General features: G+C 42.4%; 1 protein-coding gene across 3 annotated transcripts in view; it reads left to right on the forward strand.

Moving 5' to 3' along the window:
* Positions 1-18,568, forward strand: part of LOC106610249 (monocarboxylate transporter 4) — a 33,480-nt gene extending 14,912 nt beyond the window's left edge. For 2 of the 3 annotated variants that reach the window (XM_014209497.2, XM_014209504.2), the window contains exons 2-7: positions 12,959-13,237; positions 14,094-14,237; positions 14,326-14,462; positions 14,664-15,131; positions 15,372-15,552; positions 16,053-18,568. In XM_014209497.2, coding sequence (XP_014064972.1) covers positions 13,015-13,237; positions 14,094-14,237; positions 14,326-14,462; positions 14,664-15,131; positions 15,372-15,552; positions 16,053-16,351 — 1,452 coding nt within the window. In that variant the 5' untranslated portion in view covers positions 12,959-13,014 and the 3' untranslated portion in view covers positions 16,352-18,568. The remainder of the gene's footprint in view (positions 1-12,958; positions 13,238-14,093; positions 14,238-14,325; positions 14,463-14,663; positions 15,132-15,371; positions 15,553-16,052) is intronic. The other variant, XM_014209508.2, reaches the window with a different exon arrangement.
* The last annotated feature ends 626 nt before the right edge of the window (positions 18,569-19,194 follow it).

Here is a 19,194-nt window from a genome sequence, read left to right on the forward strand (position 1 = left end):
CTTTGGCCTGAATGCCAAGCGTCACATCTGGAGGAAACCTGGCACCATCCCTACAGTGAAGCATGGTGGTGATGATGTTTTTTTTTATTAGCAGCAGGGACTGGGAGACTAGTCAGGATCAAGGAAAGATGAATGGAGCAAAGTACAGAGCTCCTTGATGAGAACCTGCTGCAGAGCGTTCAAGACCTCAGACTGGGGTTAGGTTCACCTTCCAACAGGACAACAACCCTAAGAACACAGCCAAGACAATGCAGGAGTGGCTTTGTGACAAGGCTCAATGTCCTTGTGGCCCAGCCAGAGCCCAGACTTGAACCGATCAAACATCTTTGGAGAGACCTAAAAATGTCTGCATCGATGCTCCCCATCCAACCTGACCGAGCTTGAGGATCTACAGAGAAGAATGGGAGAAACTCCCCAAATACAAGTGTGACAAGCTTATAGCGTCATACCCAAGATGACTTGAGGCTGTAATCACGCAAAGTACTGAGTAAAGGGTCTGAATACTTATGTAAATGTGATATTTCTGTTTTTATTTTAATAAATTAGCAAAAATTAAGAAACTTTTGCTTTGTCTTTTATGGGGCATTGTGTGTAGATTGAGGGGGGGAACAATTGATTACATTTTAGAGTAAGGCTGTAATGTAACAATGTGGAAAAAGTGAAGGGGTCTATACTTTCCAAATTCACTGTAGAACATACATATAGGTTATGTTTCTTCATTTGTAGCATTGTGTGGCAATTTCCATCTATCCACATTGCGATGCATAATTTTTTAATGTTATTTTACCTTTTTTATTTTACTAGGCAAGTCAGTTAAGAACACATTTTTATTTTCAATGACTGCCTAGGAACAGTGGGTTAACTGCCTTGTTCAGGGGCAGAACTACAGATGTTTACCATGTCAGCTCAGGGATTCGATCTTGCAACGTTTCAGTTACTAGTCCAACGCTCTAACCACTAGGCTACCTGTTGCCCCAATGGCGCATAATGGGACCCATGTTGTCCAAAAAATTATACTTTTCAATAGGGCTGGGCAATATGGCCAAAATCTCATATCCCGTTAATGATATCCTGTTAGGGCTAGGGGGCAGTATTTACACGGCCGGATAAAAAACGTACCCGATTTAATCTGGTTATTACTACTGCCCAGAAACTAGAATATGCATAGAATTATTGGCTTTGGATAGAAAACACCCTAAAGTTTCTAAAAGTGTTTGAATGGTGTCTGTGAGTATAACAGAACTCATATGGCAGGCAAAAACCTGAGAAGATTCTGTACAGGAAGTGCCCTCTCTGACCATTCCTTGAGCTTCTTGACTCTTTTTATTGAAAACTTAGGATCTTTGCTGTAACGTGACACTTCCTACGGCTCCCATAGGCTCTCAGAACCCGGGAAAAAGCTGAATGATGTCGAGGCAGCCCCTGGCTGAAAAACTTAAGCGCGTTTGGATAGTGGTCGGTCAGAATACTATGAGACTGAGGCGCGTGCACGAGGGGATCCCATGTTTTTATTTTCTCTCTCTTTGTACTAAAACACAGATTCCCGGTCGGAATATTATCGCTTTTTTACGAGAAATGGCATAAAAATTGATTTTAAACAGCGGTTGACATGTTTCAAAGTACGGTAATGGAATATTTAGATTTTTTTTGTCACGAAATACGTCGTGCGCGTCACCCTTCTTTACACTTCGGATAGTGTCTTGAACGCACGAACAAAACAGAGGATATTTGAACATAACTATGGATTATTTTGAACCAAACCAACATTTGTTATTGAAGTAGAAGTCCTGGGAGTGCATTCTGACGAAGAACAGCAAAGGTAATAACATTTTTCTTATAGTAAATCTGACTTTGGTGAGGGCTAAACTTGGTGGGTGTCTAAATAGCTAGCCCTGTGATGCCGGGCTATCTACTTAGAATATTGCAAAATGTGCTTTCACCGAAAAGCGATTTTAAAATCGGACATAGCGAGTGCATAGAGGAGTTCTGTATCTATAATTCTTAAAATAATTGTTATGTTTCTTGTGAACGTTTATCGTGAGTAATTTAGTAAATTCACCGGAAGTTTGCGGGGGGGTATGCTAGTTCTGAATATCACATGCTAATGTAAAAAGCTGGTTTTTGATATAAATATGAACTTGATTGAACAAAACATGCATGTATTGTATAACATAATGTCCTAGGTGTGTCATCTGTTGAAGATCATCAAAGGTTAGTGCTGCATTTAGCTGTGGTTTGGGTTTATGTGACATTATATGCTAGCTTGAAAAATGGGTGTCTGATTATTTCTGGCTGGGTACTCTGCTGACATAATCTAATGTTTTGCTTTCGTTGTAAAGCCTTTTTGAGATCGGACAGTGTGGTTAGATAAAGGAGAGTCTTGTCTTTAAAATGGTGTAAAAGAGTCATATGTTTGAGAAATTGAAGTAATAGCATTTGTAAGGTATTTGAATAACGCGCCACAGGATTCCACTGGCTGTTACGTAGGTGGGACGATTTCATCCCACCGACCCTAGAGAAGTTAAATAGCACGTTTTCTGTCAATTCAATTAAAAAATTGTTTATATAAAATGACCACATGTAAAGGCCTATTTTTTACTACATTTTGAATTATACTCAACAAATAAAAGGTACTCACTCATATTTGATTATGTCTCCTTATATTTATAACCGTTGTGCAAATTTTCAATTTAGCATGTAACAAAATCTAAAAAAGGTAAATAGAAAACACTTCAACTATAGTTGCAAACAAAATAAATATAGGCCTAAAATATATACAGTTGACCTTTACACACACCTTAGCCAAATACATTTAAAGTCAGTTTTTCACAATTCCTGACATTTAATCCCATTAAAAATTCCATGTTAGGTCAGTTAGGATCACCACTTTTATTTCAAAAATGTGAAATGTCAGAATAATAGTAGAGTGATTTTATTTCAGCTTTTATTTCTTTCATCACATTCCCAGTGGGTCGGAAGTTTACATACACTCAATTAGTATTTGGTAGCATTGCCTTTAAATTCTTTAACTTGGGTCAAACGTTTCGGGTAGCCATCCACAAGCTTCCCACAGTAAGTTGGGTGAATTTTGACTCATTCCTCCTGACAGAGCTGGTCTGAGTAAGGTTCGTTCGCACACGCTTTTTCAGTTCTGCTCACATATTTTCTATAGGATTGTGGTCAGGGCTTTGTGATGGCCACTCCAATACCTTGACTTTGTTGCCCTTAAGACATTTTGCCACAACTTTGGATGTATGCTTGGGGTCATTGTCCATTTGGAAGACCCATTTGAGACCAAGCTTTAACTTCCTGACTGATGTCTTGAGATGTTGCTTCAATATATCCACATAATTTTCCTCCCTCATGATGCCATCTATTTTTTGAGGTGCACCAGACCCTCCTGCAGCAAAGCACCCCCACAGCATGATGCTGCCACCCCCGTGCTTCACGGTTGGGATGGAGTTCTTCAGCTTGCAAGCCTCCCCCTTTTTCCTCCAACCATAACGATGGTCATTATGGCTGAACAGTTCTATTTTTGTTTCATCAGACCAGAGGACATTTCTCCAGAAAGTACCATCTTTGTCCCCATGTGCAGTTGCAAACCGTAGTCTGGCTTTTTTATGGCTGTTTTAGAGCAGTGGCTTCTTGCTTGCTGAGCGGCCTTTCAGGTTATGTCGATATAGGACTTGTTTTACTGTGGACATAGATACTTTTGTATCTGTTTAATCCAGCATCTTCACAAGGTCCTTTGCTGTTGTTCTGGGATTGATTTGCACTTTTCGCACCAAAGTACGTTCATCTATAGGAGACAGAACGCGTCTCCTTCCTGAGCGGTATAATGGCTGCGTGGTCCTATGGTGTTTATACTTGCTTACTATTGTTTGCACAGATGAACATGGTACCTTCAGGCATTTGGAAATTGCTCCCAAGGATGAAGCTATGACTTTATTTATTTTTTCCAAGCTGTTTAAAGGCATGTAAACTTCTGACCCACTGGAATTGTGATTAAGTGAAATAATCTGTCTAAATAATTGTTGGAAAAATTACACACAGATGTCCTAGCCGTCTTAACAAAACTATAGTTTGTTAACAAGAAATTTGTGGAGTGGTTGAAAAATGAGTTTTTATGACTCCAACCTAAGTGTATGTAAACTTCCGACTTCAACTGTATATATTTTTTGGGGCTTGCCTTTTTTGCATGTTATTTTGGCATTAATACATGTCACATATCAATTTGGTACGTTGGGTCAAGTGTTAGCACCAACTCACAAAACCCCTGTTCCTCGACCGTGTAAATTGGTGCCATGTCTTTGCTGATGTAAGTTGAAACAGCAGCTGTTAGCTCCATCCATCTTCATGATTCTTTGCTATATGGTGTGCCGCGGGCAAAAGCCTCTTGCAACTTCCGAGTCGGATGTTGGTTTTGAGCACTCAACTGTACTTTTTGTGCTCTGTCATGTTCACTCTCCTCCGTGTGTTTGTTTGTTGCAAATTTTGTGTGGAAGAATGCAAAGCTTCGTTCCAATTGACAAAAAATATTGTCCGTGAAGAGTGATTTGCGACACAACGAAATAAACGATAATGTTTTTCTATCGTTTCATATTATGCTCTATCGTCACACGATATATATCGTCATATCACCCAGCCCTACTTTTCAATCATCTGTCCATAGAACATTCTTCCAAGAGTCTTGATCATCCAGGTGCTTCCAGATTATTTTTTGGCAAACTTGAATCAACTTTTTGGATGAGATGGGTCAGATTATGTCTGGCGAAACCCAAACACCGCATTCCACAGTAAGAACCTCAGATTAACGGTCAAGTATGGTGGTTTGGGTTTTCTTTGCTGCCTCAGGACCTGGACGACTTTCCTTAGTTGGCCCCTTCTATTATCAGGCAAATGTACAAGGCAGTGTATACTGAATTGTCTCGTTGAGCCAACACTCCTACAGTATAACTGTGACCGATTGGCTCAAATTGGTCTCATGTAACAAAATCTGAAATTGTGTTTTTACATTCTCTGCTTTTATCCAGAGCTAAAACATGGCATCATACACTGAATTTTGAGGCACAATGGGAAAGTAATTCTGTTGACAAACTTGTAATCTCACTGTTAAGAAAATGGCCTTTTGAATGTTTTTGTACTACTACTGGAGAGCTCTCCTTTGTCTACACCCATTCAGCGTTGCTCACACCCTCTTAAGCCAGCCCCACCCATCTCTTTGCATTTTTCAAGAGTGTAATATGGTTTGGTTGCATTTTTCAATAGTGATAAGGTGTCCAACCAAATGCATCTTTTGACCAACGGGTAAAATGTGTTCATTGTGTAGATACTCCTCTAAGAAAACCAATGGTCCAAACCGCATGTCTCTATCATAATCAAAAAGTTATTGGAGTTTTTACCCTTGTAGGATGGTCAAAATTAGGGCGAATAAATCAATGGAGGACAAAAGTTTTTAAAAAATCTGGAAAATAGCATTGCGTCAGCTAGGCCGGATGCTGTGAGAATTAAGGCAAACTGACAGGCTCACCGTTTGAACTCGTCATCTTTCTTCTCAAATCAGGAGGACATAAAACAATAGAAGTAAGATGCATATCAATTTTGAGACATGACGTAGTATTTTAGAATACGCATTTCATATTGCGAAATTCCTGTTATTTTTAGACGTTTCCTCACACCCATATTTGTTTATTTATTTTCCCTTTTGTACTTGTTACAACACTGTACCGTCGTGGCCAAAAGTTTTGAGAATGACACATTAATTTCCACAAAGTTTGCTGCTTCAGTGTCTTTAGATATTTTTGTCAGATGTTACTATGGAATACTGAAGTATAATTACAAGCATTTCATAAGTGTCAAAGGCTTTTATTGACAATTACATGAAGTTGATGCAGAGTCAATATTTGCAGTGGTGACACTTCTTTTTCAAGACCTCTGCAATCTGCCCTGGCATGCTGTCAATTAACTTCTGGGCCACATCCTGACTGATGGCAGCCCATTCTTGCATAATCAATGCTTGGAGTTTGTCAGAATTTGTGGGTTTTTGTTTGTCCACCTGCCTCTTGAGGACTGACCACAAGATCTCAATGGGGTTAAGGTCTGGGGAGTTTCCTGGCCATGGACGCAAAATATCTATGTTTTGTTCCCCGAGCCATTTAGTTATCACTTTTGCCTTATGGCAAGGTGCTCCATCATGTTGGAAAAGGCATTGTTTGTCACCAAACTGTTCCTGGATGGTTGGGAGAAGTTGCTCTCGGAGAATGTGTTGGTACCATTCTTTATTCATGGCTGTGTTCTTAGGCAAAATTGTGAGTGAGCCCACTCCCTTGGCTGAGAAGCAACCCCACACATGAATGTTCTCAGGATGCTTTACTGTTGGCATGACACAGGACTGATGGTAGCGCTCACCTTGTCTTCTCCGGACAAGCTTTTTTCCGGATGCCCCAAACAATCGGAAAGGGGATTCATCAGAGAAAATGACTTTACCCCAGTCCTCAGCAGTCCAATCCCTGTACCTTTTGCAGAATATCAGTCTGTCCCTGATGTTTTTCCTGGAGAGAAGTGGCTTCTTTGCTGCCCTTCTTGACACCAGGCCATCCTCAAAAGTCTTTGCCTCACTGTGCGTGCAGATGTACTCACACCTGCCTGCTGCCATTCCTGAGCAAGCTCTGTACTGGTGGTTCCCCGATCCCGCAGCTGAATCCTGGCGCTTGCTGGGTTTTCTTGGGCGCCCTGAAGCCTTCTTCACAACAATTGTTATATGGTTGTTCCACTGGATATCATAAGGTGAATGCACCAATTTGTAAGTTGCTCTGGATAAGAGCGTCTGCTAAATGACGTAAATGTAATTGAACCGCTCTCCTTGAAGTTCTTGATGATCTGATAAATGGTTGATTTAGGTGCAATCTTACTGGCAGCAATATCGTTGCCTGTGAAGCCCTTTTTGTGTAAAGCAATGATGACGGCACATGTTTCCTTGCAGGCAACCATGGTTGACAGAGGAAGAACAATGACTCCAAGCACCACCGTCCTTGAAGCTTCCAGTCTGTTATTCAAACTCAATCAGCATGACAGAGTGATCTCCAGCCTTGTACTCGTCAACACTCCCACCTGTGTAAACGAGATAATCACTGACATGATGTCAACTGGTCCTTCTGTGGCAGGGCTGAAATGCAGTGGAAATGTTTTTGGGGATTCAGTTCATTTGCATGGCAAATAGGGACTTTGCAATTCATCTGATCACTCTTCATAACATTCTGGAGTATATGCAAATTGCCATCATACAAACTGAGGCAGCAGACTTGGTGAAAATTAATATTTGTGTCATTCTCAACTTTTGGCAACAACTGTACATAGCCATAATGACATTTGAAATGTCTCTTCCTTTGAAACCTTTTGTGTGATGTTTACTGTTCATTTCTGATTTGTTTATTTGCTTTGGCAATGTAAACATGTTTCCCTTGCCAATAAAGCCCTTTGGGGGAGAGATGCATTTTTGTAAAAAAAAATATATAATCACAGAAAACACTACCCCACGCCGCTTTCACCACTGTAGTGTTGATTCTTTCTTCCAGAGCTGACACACACACTCACACTCAAAATGCTCTGTGACCACCCGCCAATGTGGCTGGTAAGAACATTACACCAACCATTGCCAAAATGTACCAGCATTTGTGGCTGGCGTTAATTTCCCATCCTGCTTGTAAGGCTGGTAGGTAAGATTGTATGATAGGATGTTGTGGTTCTGGAGGAGAGATGCAACACCTTTTATCATACGCGACTGACCAGGGCCCGGTTTCCCCTAAGTTCATCGTTACATCTCCAAGCTGTATACCAAATCCATTGTTATTAATGTTGCACTTAAATGCTTGCAATGTCACGCCTGCCTCAGACCACTCGTAGAACAGCTAAGTGTGTCGTTAGATGCTTTGTTTGCCGTACCGCATCAGTTTATACCCAGAAGATCTCCACTAAACATAGAATCGCATGGTTGATCCCTCTATGACCGCTGATAACTTCAGAACAATGTTCACTACAAATAAAAAGTTGCCAATGTCTTTGCAATTGACACAAACCAGCGACGTAGGCTGAATATTATTCAAACTGACTTCATTAACATATAAACAGTATAGTCCTATGTCAATCACTTTGAAATGCATTTCATATTCAATTAATTGAGTTCTATTTTGCTACTTGTAGGCTACTGTCTGTAATTTGTATCAATATATTTCATGATGTGTAACCTAACGTGCACAATGTTGTGCCACATCTGTGATTTGCCTCCTTGGGAATGATCCTGGCCTCCTCAAAGTTTATCCCCCTCGGCAGGTAATAACCTAAAATATGAAACAGTCATACCCCTCGGCTACTCTTCCTGAGTTCGTTACAGCCTCCTTATATAAGAGACCGCTGTTGGCTACTGGGACAGTTCACCAACTACGTCTCTGAGAGAGTTCAGTGTGTCAAATCGGAAGGCCTGTTTTCCGGACCTCTGGCAGTCTCTATGGGGGTGCCACAGGGTTCAATTCTCGGGCCGACTCTTTTCTCTGTACATATCAATAATGTCGCTCTTGCTGCTGGTGATTCTCTGATCCACCTCTACGCAGACGATACCATTCTGTATACTTCTGGCCCTTCTTTGGACACTGTGCTAACAAACCTCCAAACGAGCTTCAACGCCATACAACACTCCTTCCGTGGCCTCCAACTTCTTTTAAATGCTAGTAAAATTAAGTGCATGCTCTTCAACCGATTTGCTGCCCGCACCCTCCCGCCCAACTAGCATCACTACTCTGGACGGTTCTGACTTAGAATATGTGGACAACTACATATACCTAGGTGTCTGGTTAGACTGTAAACTCTCCTTCCAGACACACATTAAGCATCTCCAATCCAAAAGTAAATCTAGAATCAGCTTCCTATTTCGCAACAAAGCTTCCTTCACTCATGCTGCCAAACATACCCTCGTAAAACTGACTATCCTACCGAGCCTTGACTTCGGCGACCTCATTTACAAAATACAGTGGGGGGGAAAAAGGTATTTGATCCTTTGCTGAATTTGTACGTTTGCCCATTTACAAAGAAATGATCAGTCTATAATTTTAGTAGTAGGTTTATTTGAACAGTGAGAGACAGAATAACAACAAAAAAAATCCAGAAAAACGCATGTCAAAAATGTTATAAAATGATTTGCATTTTAATGAGGGAAATTAGTATTTGACCCCTCTGGAAAACATGACTTAGTACTTGTTGGCAAAACCCTTGTTGGCAATCACAGAGGTCAGACGTTTCTTGTAGTTGGCCACCAGGTTTGCACACATCTCAGGAGGGATTTTGTCCCACTCCTCTTTGCAGATCTTCTCCAAGTCATTAAGGTTTCGAGGCTGACGTTTGGCAACTCGAACCTTCAGCTCCCTCCACAGATTTTCTATGGGATTAAGGTCTGGAGACTGGCTAGGCCACTCCAGGACCTTAATGTGCTTCTTCTTGAGCCACTCCTTTGTTGCCTTGGCCGTGTGTTTTGGGTCATTCTCATGCTGGAATACCCATCCACGACCCATTTTTCAATGCCCTGGCTGAGGGAAGGAGGTTCTCACCCAAGATTTGACGGTACATGGCCCCGTCCATCGTCCCTTTTGATGCGGTGAAGTTGTCCTGTCCCCTTAGCAGAAAAACACCCCCAAAGCATAATGTTTCCACCTCCATGTTTGACGGTGGAGATGGTGTTCTTGGGGTCATAGGCAGCATTCCTCCTCTAAACACGGCGAGTTGAGTTGATGTCAAAGAGCTCCATTTTGGTCTCATCTGACCACAACACTTTCACCAGTTGTCCTCTGAGTCATTCAGATGTTCATTGGCAAACTTCAGACGGGCATGTATATGTATTCTTGAGCAGGGGGACCTTGCGGGCGCTGCAGGATGTCAGTCCTTCACAGCGTAGTGTGTTACCAATTGTTTTCTTGGTGACTATGGTCCCTGCTGCCTTGAGATCATTGACAAGATCCTCCCGTGTAGTTCTGGGCTGATTCCTCACCGTTCTCATGATCATTGCAACTCCACGAGGTGAGATCTTGCATGGAGCCCCAGGCCGAGGGAGATTGACAGTTCTTTTGTGTTTCTTCTATTTGCGAATAATCGCACCAAATGTTGTCACCTTCTCACCAAGCTGCTTGGCGATGGTCTTGTAGCCCATTCCAGCCTTGTGTAGGTCTACAATCTGGCCATGGTGGAGAGTTTGGAATCTGATTGCTTCTGTGGACAGGTGTCTTTTTTTCAGGTAACAAGCTGCGGTTAGGAGCACTCCCTTTAAGAGTGTGCTCCTAATCTCAGCTCGTTACCTGTATAAAAGACACCTGGTAGCCAGAAATCTTTCTGATTGAGATGGGGTCAAATACTTACTTCCCTCATTTAAAATGCAAATCAATTTATAACATTTTTGCCATTAATTTTTCTGGATATTTTTGTTGTTCTGTCTCTCACTGTTCAAATAAACCTACCATTTAAAATTATAGACTGATCCTTTCTTTGTCAGTGGGCAAACGTACAAAATCAGCAGGGGATCAAATACTTTTTTCCCCCACTGTAGCCTCCAACACTCTACTCAGCAAATTGGATGCAGTCTATCACAGTGCCATCCGTTTTGTCACCAAAGCCCCATATACTACCTACCACTGCGACCTGTATGCTCTCGTTGGCTGGCCCTCACTACATATTCGTCGCCAAACCCACTAGCTCCAGGTCATCTATAAGTCTTTGCTAGGTAAAGCCCCGCCTTATCTCAGCTCACTAGTCACCATAGCAACACCCACCCGTAGCACGCGCTCCAGCACGTATATTTCACTGGTCATCCCAAAGCCAACACTTCCTTTGGCCACCTTTCCTTCCAGTTCTCTGCTGCCAATAACTGGAACGAATTGCAAAAATCTCTGAAGCTGGAGACTTATCTCCCTCTCTGACTTTAAACATCAGTTGTCAGAGCAGCTTACCGATGGCTGTGTACAGGTACAGTGAATCTATAAATAGCCCATCCAACTACCTCATCCCAATATTGTTACTTATCCACTTGCACTTTTGTACCCCAGTGTCTCTACTTGCACATCTATCACTCCAGTGTTAATGCTAAATTGTAATAATTTTGCCTATTTATTGTCTACATTTGCACACAAGGGAACTTAAATATTTTTCTTTTGCGTTATTGACTGTACGTTTGTTTATAACTCTGTCGCTTTGCTTTCTTGGCCAGGTCGCAGTTGTAAATGAGAACTTTAGTTAAATAAAGGTGAAATAATAAAATAAAAAGCAACTTCCTGGACAATCACAGATATTGTGTAATACCTTGACTACAAACTTTTTCTGTACTAAATAAATAAATGAGAGCTCGGAGGGCCAATAGACACTGAAGGAGTATATGACCGATAGCCTAACTGCAGATCTGAATTTTCCCAGAAGTGTCAAATTGACGTAAGTCATTTGATGTGATTTTTTTTTTTCTGTGGAGGACGCTGCTGTGTGTCTTTTTCTGCAGGGTGTGAGTGCTGGAACAGGATGTCTCCTTGTTTTGATTTACTGTTATAGTTCTTCATTGGTTTCAGCTCATCCAGGAACACACAGAGAAAGACCCTTCTCCCTCTTCTGTCCCCCCCTTTCAAATTGAGTCTTCAGCCACCCAAATGGCACCATTTGAATAACAATGGAACTAGCCTTGGACCCGGCAGCAAATGGCCTTGATCAATGGAAACCCTTCTACTTTGCACAACAACCAGATGTTGCAGAGTGTAGACCCTGGAAAACATGGGACCAGACTGCTACAATAATAAGACTTTGAACCTCACTGAAAACCTTACATTCTCTTTCCCAAAGGACACAGAGTGCCAAATCTTACATTTCCTCCTCTTTGGCACTCTGAGTGTCCTTTTGAGAATGTCTGTCTGATATTGTGTTACTATGCTATGTCTTTCACTATGTTTTGTGTAAAAATTTATTTCAGATAGTAATAACTTAGATCATGATTTAAAAAAGAAAATGTTATGTCAATTTTGGCATCCACGTAAGCACAAGGAAATGACATGAACATTGAAACAGGTTCTGTGACTGCACCAAGAAGGTACAGCCAGTTATGGACATCATTGTTATGAACATTACCAAACTCAGCCACACCGTCTTTCACACTGTGACTCAAATGGGAAGGACTGACCTGAAGCTCGGCCAATCACAGGTCACGTAGGCTGAGTCAAACCCTCCTAGAACTATAATATACTGTGAATGCCTTTATTCAATTCTTGTCAAACTGTCCATGTCCCATAGGGGACTCCCTCCTGGATGACCTCTGTAGCAAACAAATACGTTTTTGGGCTAAGTTCTTGATACACCCTTAGGACATTGAGTCCTCGCCGTTTTATGGATTTATATCGAAGGAAGAACTTTGGAATGTGTACCAGAGCCCCTGAGAAGATCCTGGAGTTCAACACAGATAAATAAGCCTACAACCTGACTGCCTTTTTTTGCTTGTTGGCGTTATCTTATGATTCTGCCTATTGATAATTGATTCATATTGCTAAAAGATTAGCAGACAAGCCATTCTTTCCCAACTCTTAATTCTCGGCCTATTGCCAAGTGTTGTATCCATGGTGTTTTATTGTTAACTACAGTAGCTGAATGCTTTATTGAAAATCCCAAAACGCCATTCCTTTATTCTGTATCATGTGGTGTATTTATCTTTCAACAAATGTGTGTTTTTACAAGCGTGTTGTTTCTAGTACCAGACAGATCTAACAGCTCACTACCAAGTATTACTAATGTTTTTGTCTTATGGAGTTCTACTTAGAAGACCAATAACGGACTGGTGCCCCGATCTCATAACTTGTAGTAATAACTTGACCCTCCCTTATACACTGTGCGTCTAACCCTGATGTTACCCACTTCTCTATTACTGTCTACATCTACGTCTCTTCTCTCTCAGTTCTGACCCAAGTTGACGGGACAGAGGGTTGAGGGGATCTCCTAGCAGAGAGCATCATGGGAGGAGCCGTGGTAGACGATGAGCCTAGTGATGTGAAGGCGCCAGACGGCGGTTGGGGCTGGGCCGTGCTGGCTGGAGGGTTTGTCATCACTGGGTTCTCCTACGCCTTTCCCAAGGCCGTCAGTGTGTTTTTCAAGGAATTGATCAGGGAGTTCGGAGTGGGATATAGCGACTGTGCATGGATTTCTTCTATACTGTTGGCCATGCTCTATGGCACAGGTACGTACATACGTACATACGTACATACATACATGCATACATACATACATACATGCATGCATGCATGCATGCATGCATGCATGCATACATACATTGTGTATATCCAGTACAAGAAAGAGTAGAGAAGGTGTCAGACCTGGGTGTTACAACCTCCAGAGTCTACACCAAACTGACAGGATCTTCATGTATGTCATTTTATTTTACCAGGTATTTGTATTTATTATGGATCCCCAGTAGTTCCTGCCAGGGCAGCAGCTACTCTTCCTGGGGTTTGTTATGGATCCCCAGTAGTTCCTGCCAGGGCAGCAGCTACTCTTCCTGGGGTTTGTTATGGATCCCCAGTAGTTCCTGCCAGGGCAGCAGCTACTCTCCCTGGGGTTTATTATGGATCCCCAGTAGTTCCTGCCAGGGCAGCAGCTACTCTTCCTGGGGTTTGTTATGGATCCCCAGTAGTTCCTGCCAGGGCAGCAGCTGCTCTTCCTGGGGTTTGTTATGGATCCCCAGTAGTTCCTGCCAGGGCAGCAGCTACTCTTCCTGGGGTTTGTTATGGATCCCCAGTAGTTCCTGCCAAGGCAGCAGCTACTCTTCCTGGGGTCCAAACAAGATTAAAGCAATTGCATCACAAAACATTTAAATTAAACAGTCCATCATACAACACATTGTTACACCACTACTTTACCACTGAAAATCTACAAAATGTCTAATACAACATTACTATGTTCGGTTAGGCTCCTGTAATTTCATGTCCTTTTGTAGCTCATTCCAAGTGGAAGGCCAGAGAACTGGAACACTTTTTTTTACGCAGCTCTGTACTGGCCTTACACACACCTAATTGTGCATATGTGTGTGTCTGCAGGTCCACTGTGCAGTGTGCTGGTGAACAAGTTTGGGTGTCGGCCAGTGATGATGGTGGGAGGGCTCTTTGCCTCCTTGGGAATGATTCTGGCCTCCTTGGCCACCAGTATCATACATATCTACCTCTGTACTGGAGTTATAACAGGTTGGTAAACACACATCTACCTCTGTACTGGAATTATATCAGGTTAGTAAACACACACACAATTGAACTGTTTCCCCTTTTCTACCAGGTCTGGGCCTGGCACTGAACTTCCAGCCATCTCTGATCATGCTGAATCGTTACTTTAGTGAGAAGAGGCCTCTAGCTAACGGACTATCTGCTGCCGGGAGCCCCGTGGCCCTCTGCTGCCTCTCGCCTCTTGGACAGGTACTACACTTCTCTTCAGTCTCCCGCTCTGCAGTTGCAGATCAGTATTATGATGTCGGGAGAAACATGTATGAACACAATGAACGATGTGTGCTACTCTGATGAAAGATGAAAAGAAATACAAAGGGGTAATTATATGCTCTGTTGGAGTTACGGATCATCGATATTGTTCATGTTTTTCTTCATATTTCACCCCCAAAGGTGCTGCAGTACCACTATGGTTGGAGAGGCGGCTTCCTCATCCTGGGAGGTCTGCTGCTCAACTGCTGCGCATGTGGGGCCCTGATGAGGCCCCTGGTGGGCCCCAAGAAGCCCCAGGACCAGGAGTTGCAGGCTGTAGACCAAGCAGAAAAAAAGGCCAAACCTCAAAAGAAGCTCCTGGACTTTAGCGTATTTAAAGACCGAGGTTTCCTCATCTATGCCATAGCTGCGTCCATCATGGTACTGGGTCTGTTTGTGCCCCCTGTGTTTATGGTGAGCTATGCCAAGGAGATGGGGAATGAAGACACCAAGTCTGCCCTCCTCCTCACCATCCTAGGGTTTGTTGATATCTTCGCCCGGCCCACATGTGGGCTGATCGCGGGGATGAAGTGGGTCCGTCCTAGATGTGTGTATCTGTTCAGCTTCGCCATACTCTTTAATGGCATCACCGACGTGGTCAGCTCACAGGTAAGGCTGGAACTAGTTTTGATTGATATTATTTGGATGGATGTATTTACACTGTATATGGATGTTAACAATCCATAAATCATATTTAATAAATGTATTGTATCATTATGGCATTCCTGTATTGACCGGATCTTGAGATCCGAAAATATTGGATCCATATAATTCAAATTATTAATCAGTAATGGTAATTATATTTCTATGGTCGTATAATGTAACTAATTGTTGCTTCTCTTTTGGCAGGCGACAGACTACCCTGGTCTGGTGGTGTTCTGTATCTTCTTTGGGCTCTCTTACGGGATGGTGGGGGCGCTGCAGTTCGAGGTTCTCATGGCCATCGTGGGCACCAAGAAGTTTTCCAGCGCTTTAGGATTGGTGTTGCTCATGGAGGCAATCGCTGTGTTGGTGGGACCACCTGGAGCAGGTCAGTACCCACAGGGAAGCATTAGATTAGAGTTAGTTGTGGACATGACGTTAGGGTTATGGCTAGTGTTAGGGTTCAACCAGGGTATGGACATGACGTTAGGGTTATGGCTAGTGTTAGGGTTCAACCAGGGTATGGACATGACGTTAGGGTTATGGTTAGGGTTCAACCAGGGTATGGACATGACGTTAGGGTTATGGCTAGTGTTAGGGTTCAACCAGGGTATGGACATGACGTTAGGGTTATGGCTAAGGTTAGGGGTGTGGACATGGGGTTAGGGCTGAGCTGGGGTTTGGGCATGGGGTTAGAGCTGAGCCGGGGTTAGGGCTGAGCCTGGGTTAGTGGTCTAGAACGAAGTCTTCAAACAATCAGAAGCCAGTATAGACAGAAATGACATAAGAACATGTTTAGCTAGTAATAAACAGCTTATGCCTTGAATGGATAGGAGGTAATGAACTCTTCATACCTGTATAACCTCCCTTCTCCTTTCCTCTGCGTAGGTCGTCTGCTGGACACCACCCATAACTACATGCATGTGTTCCTGCTGGCTGGCTGTGAGGTCATTCTGGCCTCCATCGTCATCTGCCTGGGCAACTTCCTGTGCATCAAGAAGAAGCCAGATGAGCCCGAAGCCCATCTAGAGAATGGAGCCCCCGCAGAGATGGAGAAGCTCAACAGCCTGCCAGAGGGAGGGACGACTGAGAGCGAGCAGCCGGACGGGGTGAGGGCCGGCTCGGGAAAGGCGATGGAGGGAGCAGAGGAGAGCGGAGGGGTGGGGAATCCAGAGACAGCTCTGTGATAGAGGGGAGATTGCTAATGAATTACGTAGAGAGTGACTGATGAGCTCGATGAAGCACCAATAGGGAAGACATGAGTACACACTCTGACTGAGGGAGGGAGGGATGGATTGCGGTGCGCTGTACGTGTTTGGTGTTGTATGCTTTAATATGCAGTGTTACGTAGTGTTGTTTTTACAGTAACATATCTAGTGTTGATTCAGGAGTTAAATTAACTCTGTAGGTGTTAAATTAACACTGAGTGGTGTAATAGAACCCCAATGTTGGTGTTAATAACCAGTTTTGACTCCAATCATTATCATATTTCCCATGGTAAATGTCTTTTTTTTTTTTTTTGAATCTTGTTTTATGTTTTTGCAGATTAATTAATCTTGTTCTACTCTAATGTTAATTTTTCTAAACTAATCTAATATGTTACCTGGACTTATTGCACCCGTTACTGAAATGGTTGTTCCAGTTTAGATACTTTTGGTAGTCTCCTACAGTATCTTAGTATTCTGAATAAAAAATAAAACATTCCAAATGCTGGATATCCCACTCTGGCTGGATTCCAATAGGAATTACACATCACTTTGCAAACCAGCATAAATTTACTTGCAGGCCAAACCATGAGTTTCAGGGCACTGTATTAGGATACATCTAGGCACTCAAAATAAGGCCTTATGAAATATGTATTGTCATAAAGAATTCAATTTTAATGATAACATTTGCTTAGGATCTCAGTTGAAGGCCAAAAGACTGAAAATGAACAAATGCAACAACCATGTCTCTCACTAACAAATACAGTCATGGGTGGTAACTCCACAATTTACTTGAAAGACAACCTGGGAAATATGCAAATAAGGCTTTACACTAAGCAGTTTGTTAATTTAACACTGGAAAGTGTGGACCCATATAGACACTGGAAGAGTGGTAGATTTAACACTGGAGAATTTGCTGTGTACAGACCAGCACGCATACTAGAAGGAACACTAAATGTTTTCTGGAATCGCACTGCCACACACACTTGCAGGAACCAAAGAGCATGCGCACACACACTCACGAAACCTTGAACTAACCAATGCTTGTCACTGCCTGACTCATCAGTTGTTGATACAGAAAATATTAACGAACAACTTCATTTCCAGGACATTTTCACAGTGACGGTATTTGTTTATGGACACTCCCCAGTGAGGAGAGATTAAAGGAACTCTTTACTCCTGAGTGACAGTGGCTTCCAGTGACGTGAGATCTTGAAGTGACTTCTTTCCAAAGACAAACATCTCTGTACGAGGAGAGTTTTTTTTAATTTATTTTTTATTTGTAATTTTAAAGACCTCGAGCTGGTTTCCCAAACCCAGATTCAGCTTAGTCCTGGACTGAGAACCATTGCTCAATGAAAATTCTTAATTGAAAGTGTTTTTTTAGTTCAGGACTAGGTGTGATCTGTGTCCGAGAAAGTAGCCACAAAAGTATTATTTCAACTACCCATGTTGTGGCAGGTTGCAGGCAACATGGGTTATTGTATGATTAATGGTGTGACATATACTATTTTATTAAAGGTCCAATGCAACAGTTTTTATCTCAATAGCAAATCATTTCTGGGTAACAATTTAAGTATTTTACTGTGATTGTTTTCAATTAAAATGGTCAAATAAAATAAAGCTTTCTTACGAAAGAGCAATTTCTCAAGCAAGAATATTGATAATACTGTCTGAGAGTGGTCTGAGTGTGCAAGGGAAAACTAGCAGTTATTGGCAAAGAGGTTTGGAACTCTGTTTTCTTATTGGTCCATTGACTAATTTACAAAACTCCATCCCACCAAAACAGGCTTTAATTTCAGGCAGTCTTTTCAAACAGCTCTTACACTAAAAGGGCATTTTCACAATTTCACAGTATTATTCCAACCTCGTCGAAATAAAAACAGAAATCACGTTTTTGACGCACTAGGTCTTTATGGTATAATGTTACTGAGTTATACAGGTTACAGTAAGGTCTATATTTACTCCTTCAACTGAATACGTTTAAGCCTTATTTTATTACATGTATTTCACAGTTTGTTTTCCAATGTAAGGACTTTGTCATAGCTGAGATGTTTGTCTGATGAATCACGTTGAACTGGACATTTCTTTATATATATACTGCTCCAAAAAATAAAGGGAACACTTAAACAACACATCCTAGATCTGAATGAAATAAATAATCTTATTAAATACTTTTTTCTTTACATAGTTGAATGTGCTGACAACAAAATCACACAAAAATAATCAATGGAAATCCAATTTATCAACCTATGGAGGTCTGGATTTGGAGTCACACTCAAAATTAAAGTGGAAAACCACACTACAGGCTGATCCAACTTTGATGTAATGTCCTTAAAACAAGTCAAAATGAGGCTCAGTAGTGTGTGTAGCCTCCACGTGCCTGTATGACCTCCCTACAACGCCTGGGCATGCTCCTGATGAGGTGGCGGATGGTCTCCTGAGGGATCTCCTCCCAGACCTGGACTAAAGCATCCGCCAACTCCTGGACAGTCTGTGGTGCAACGTGGCGTTGGTGGATGGAGCGAGACATGATGTGCTCAATTGGATTCAGGTCTGGGGAACGGGCGGGCCAGTCCATAGCATCAATGCCTTCCTCTTGCAGGAACTGCTGACACACTCCAGCCACATGAGGTCTAGCATTGTCTTGCATTAGGAGGAACCCAGGGCCAACCGCACCAGCATATGGTCTCACAAGGGGTCTGAGGATCTCATCTCGGTACCTAATGGCAGTCAGGCTACCTCTGGCGAGCACATGGAGGGCTGTGCGGCCCCCCAAAGAAATGCCACCCCACACCATGACTGACCCACCGCCAAACCGGTCA

Source organism: Salmo salar, chromosome ssa01 (assembly GCF_905237065.1).
Source record: "Salmo salar chromosome ssa01, Ssal_v3.1, whole genome shotgun sequence".
NCBI lineage: Eukaryota > Metazoa > Chordata > Actinopteri > Salmoniformes > Salmonidae > Salmo > Salmo salar.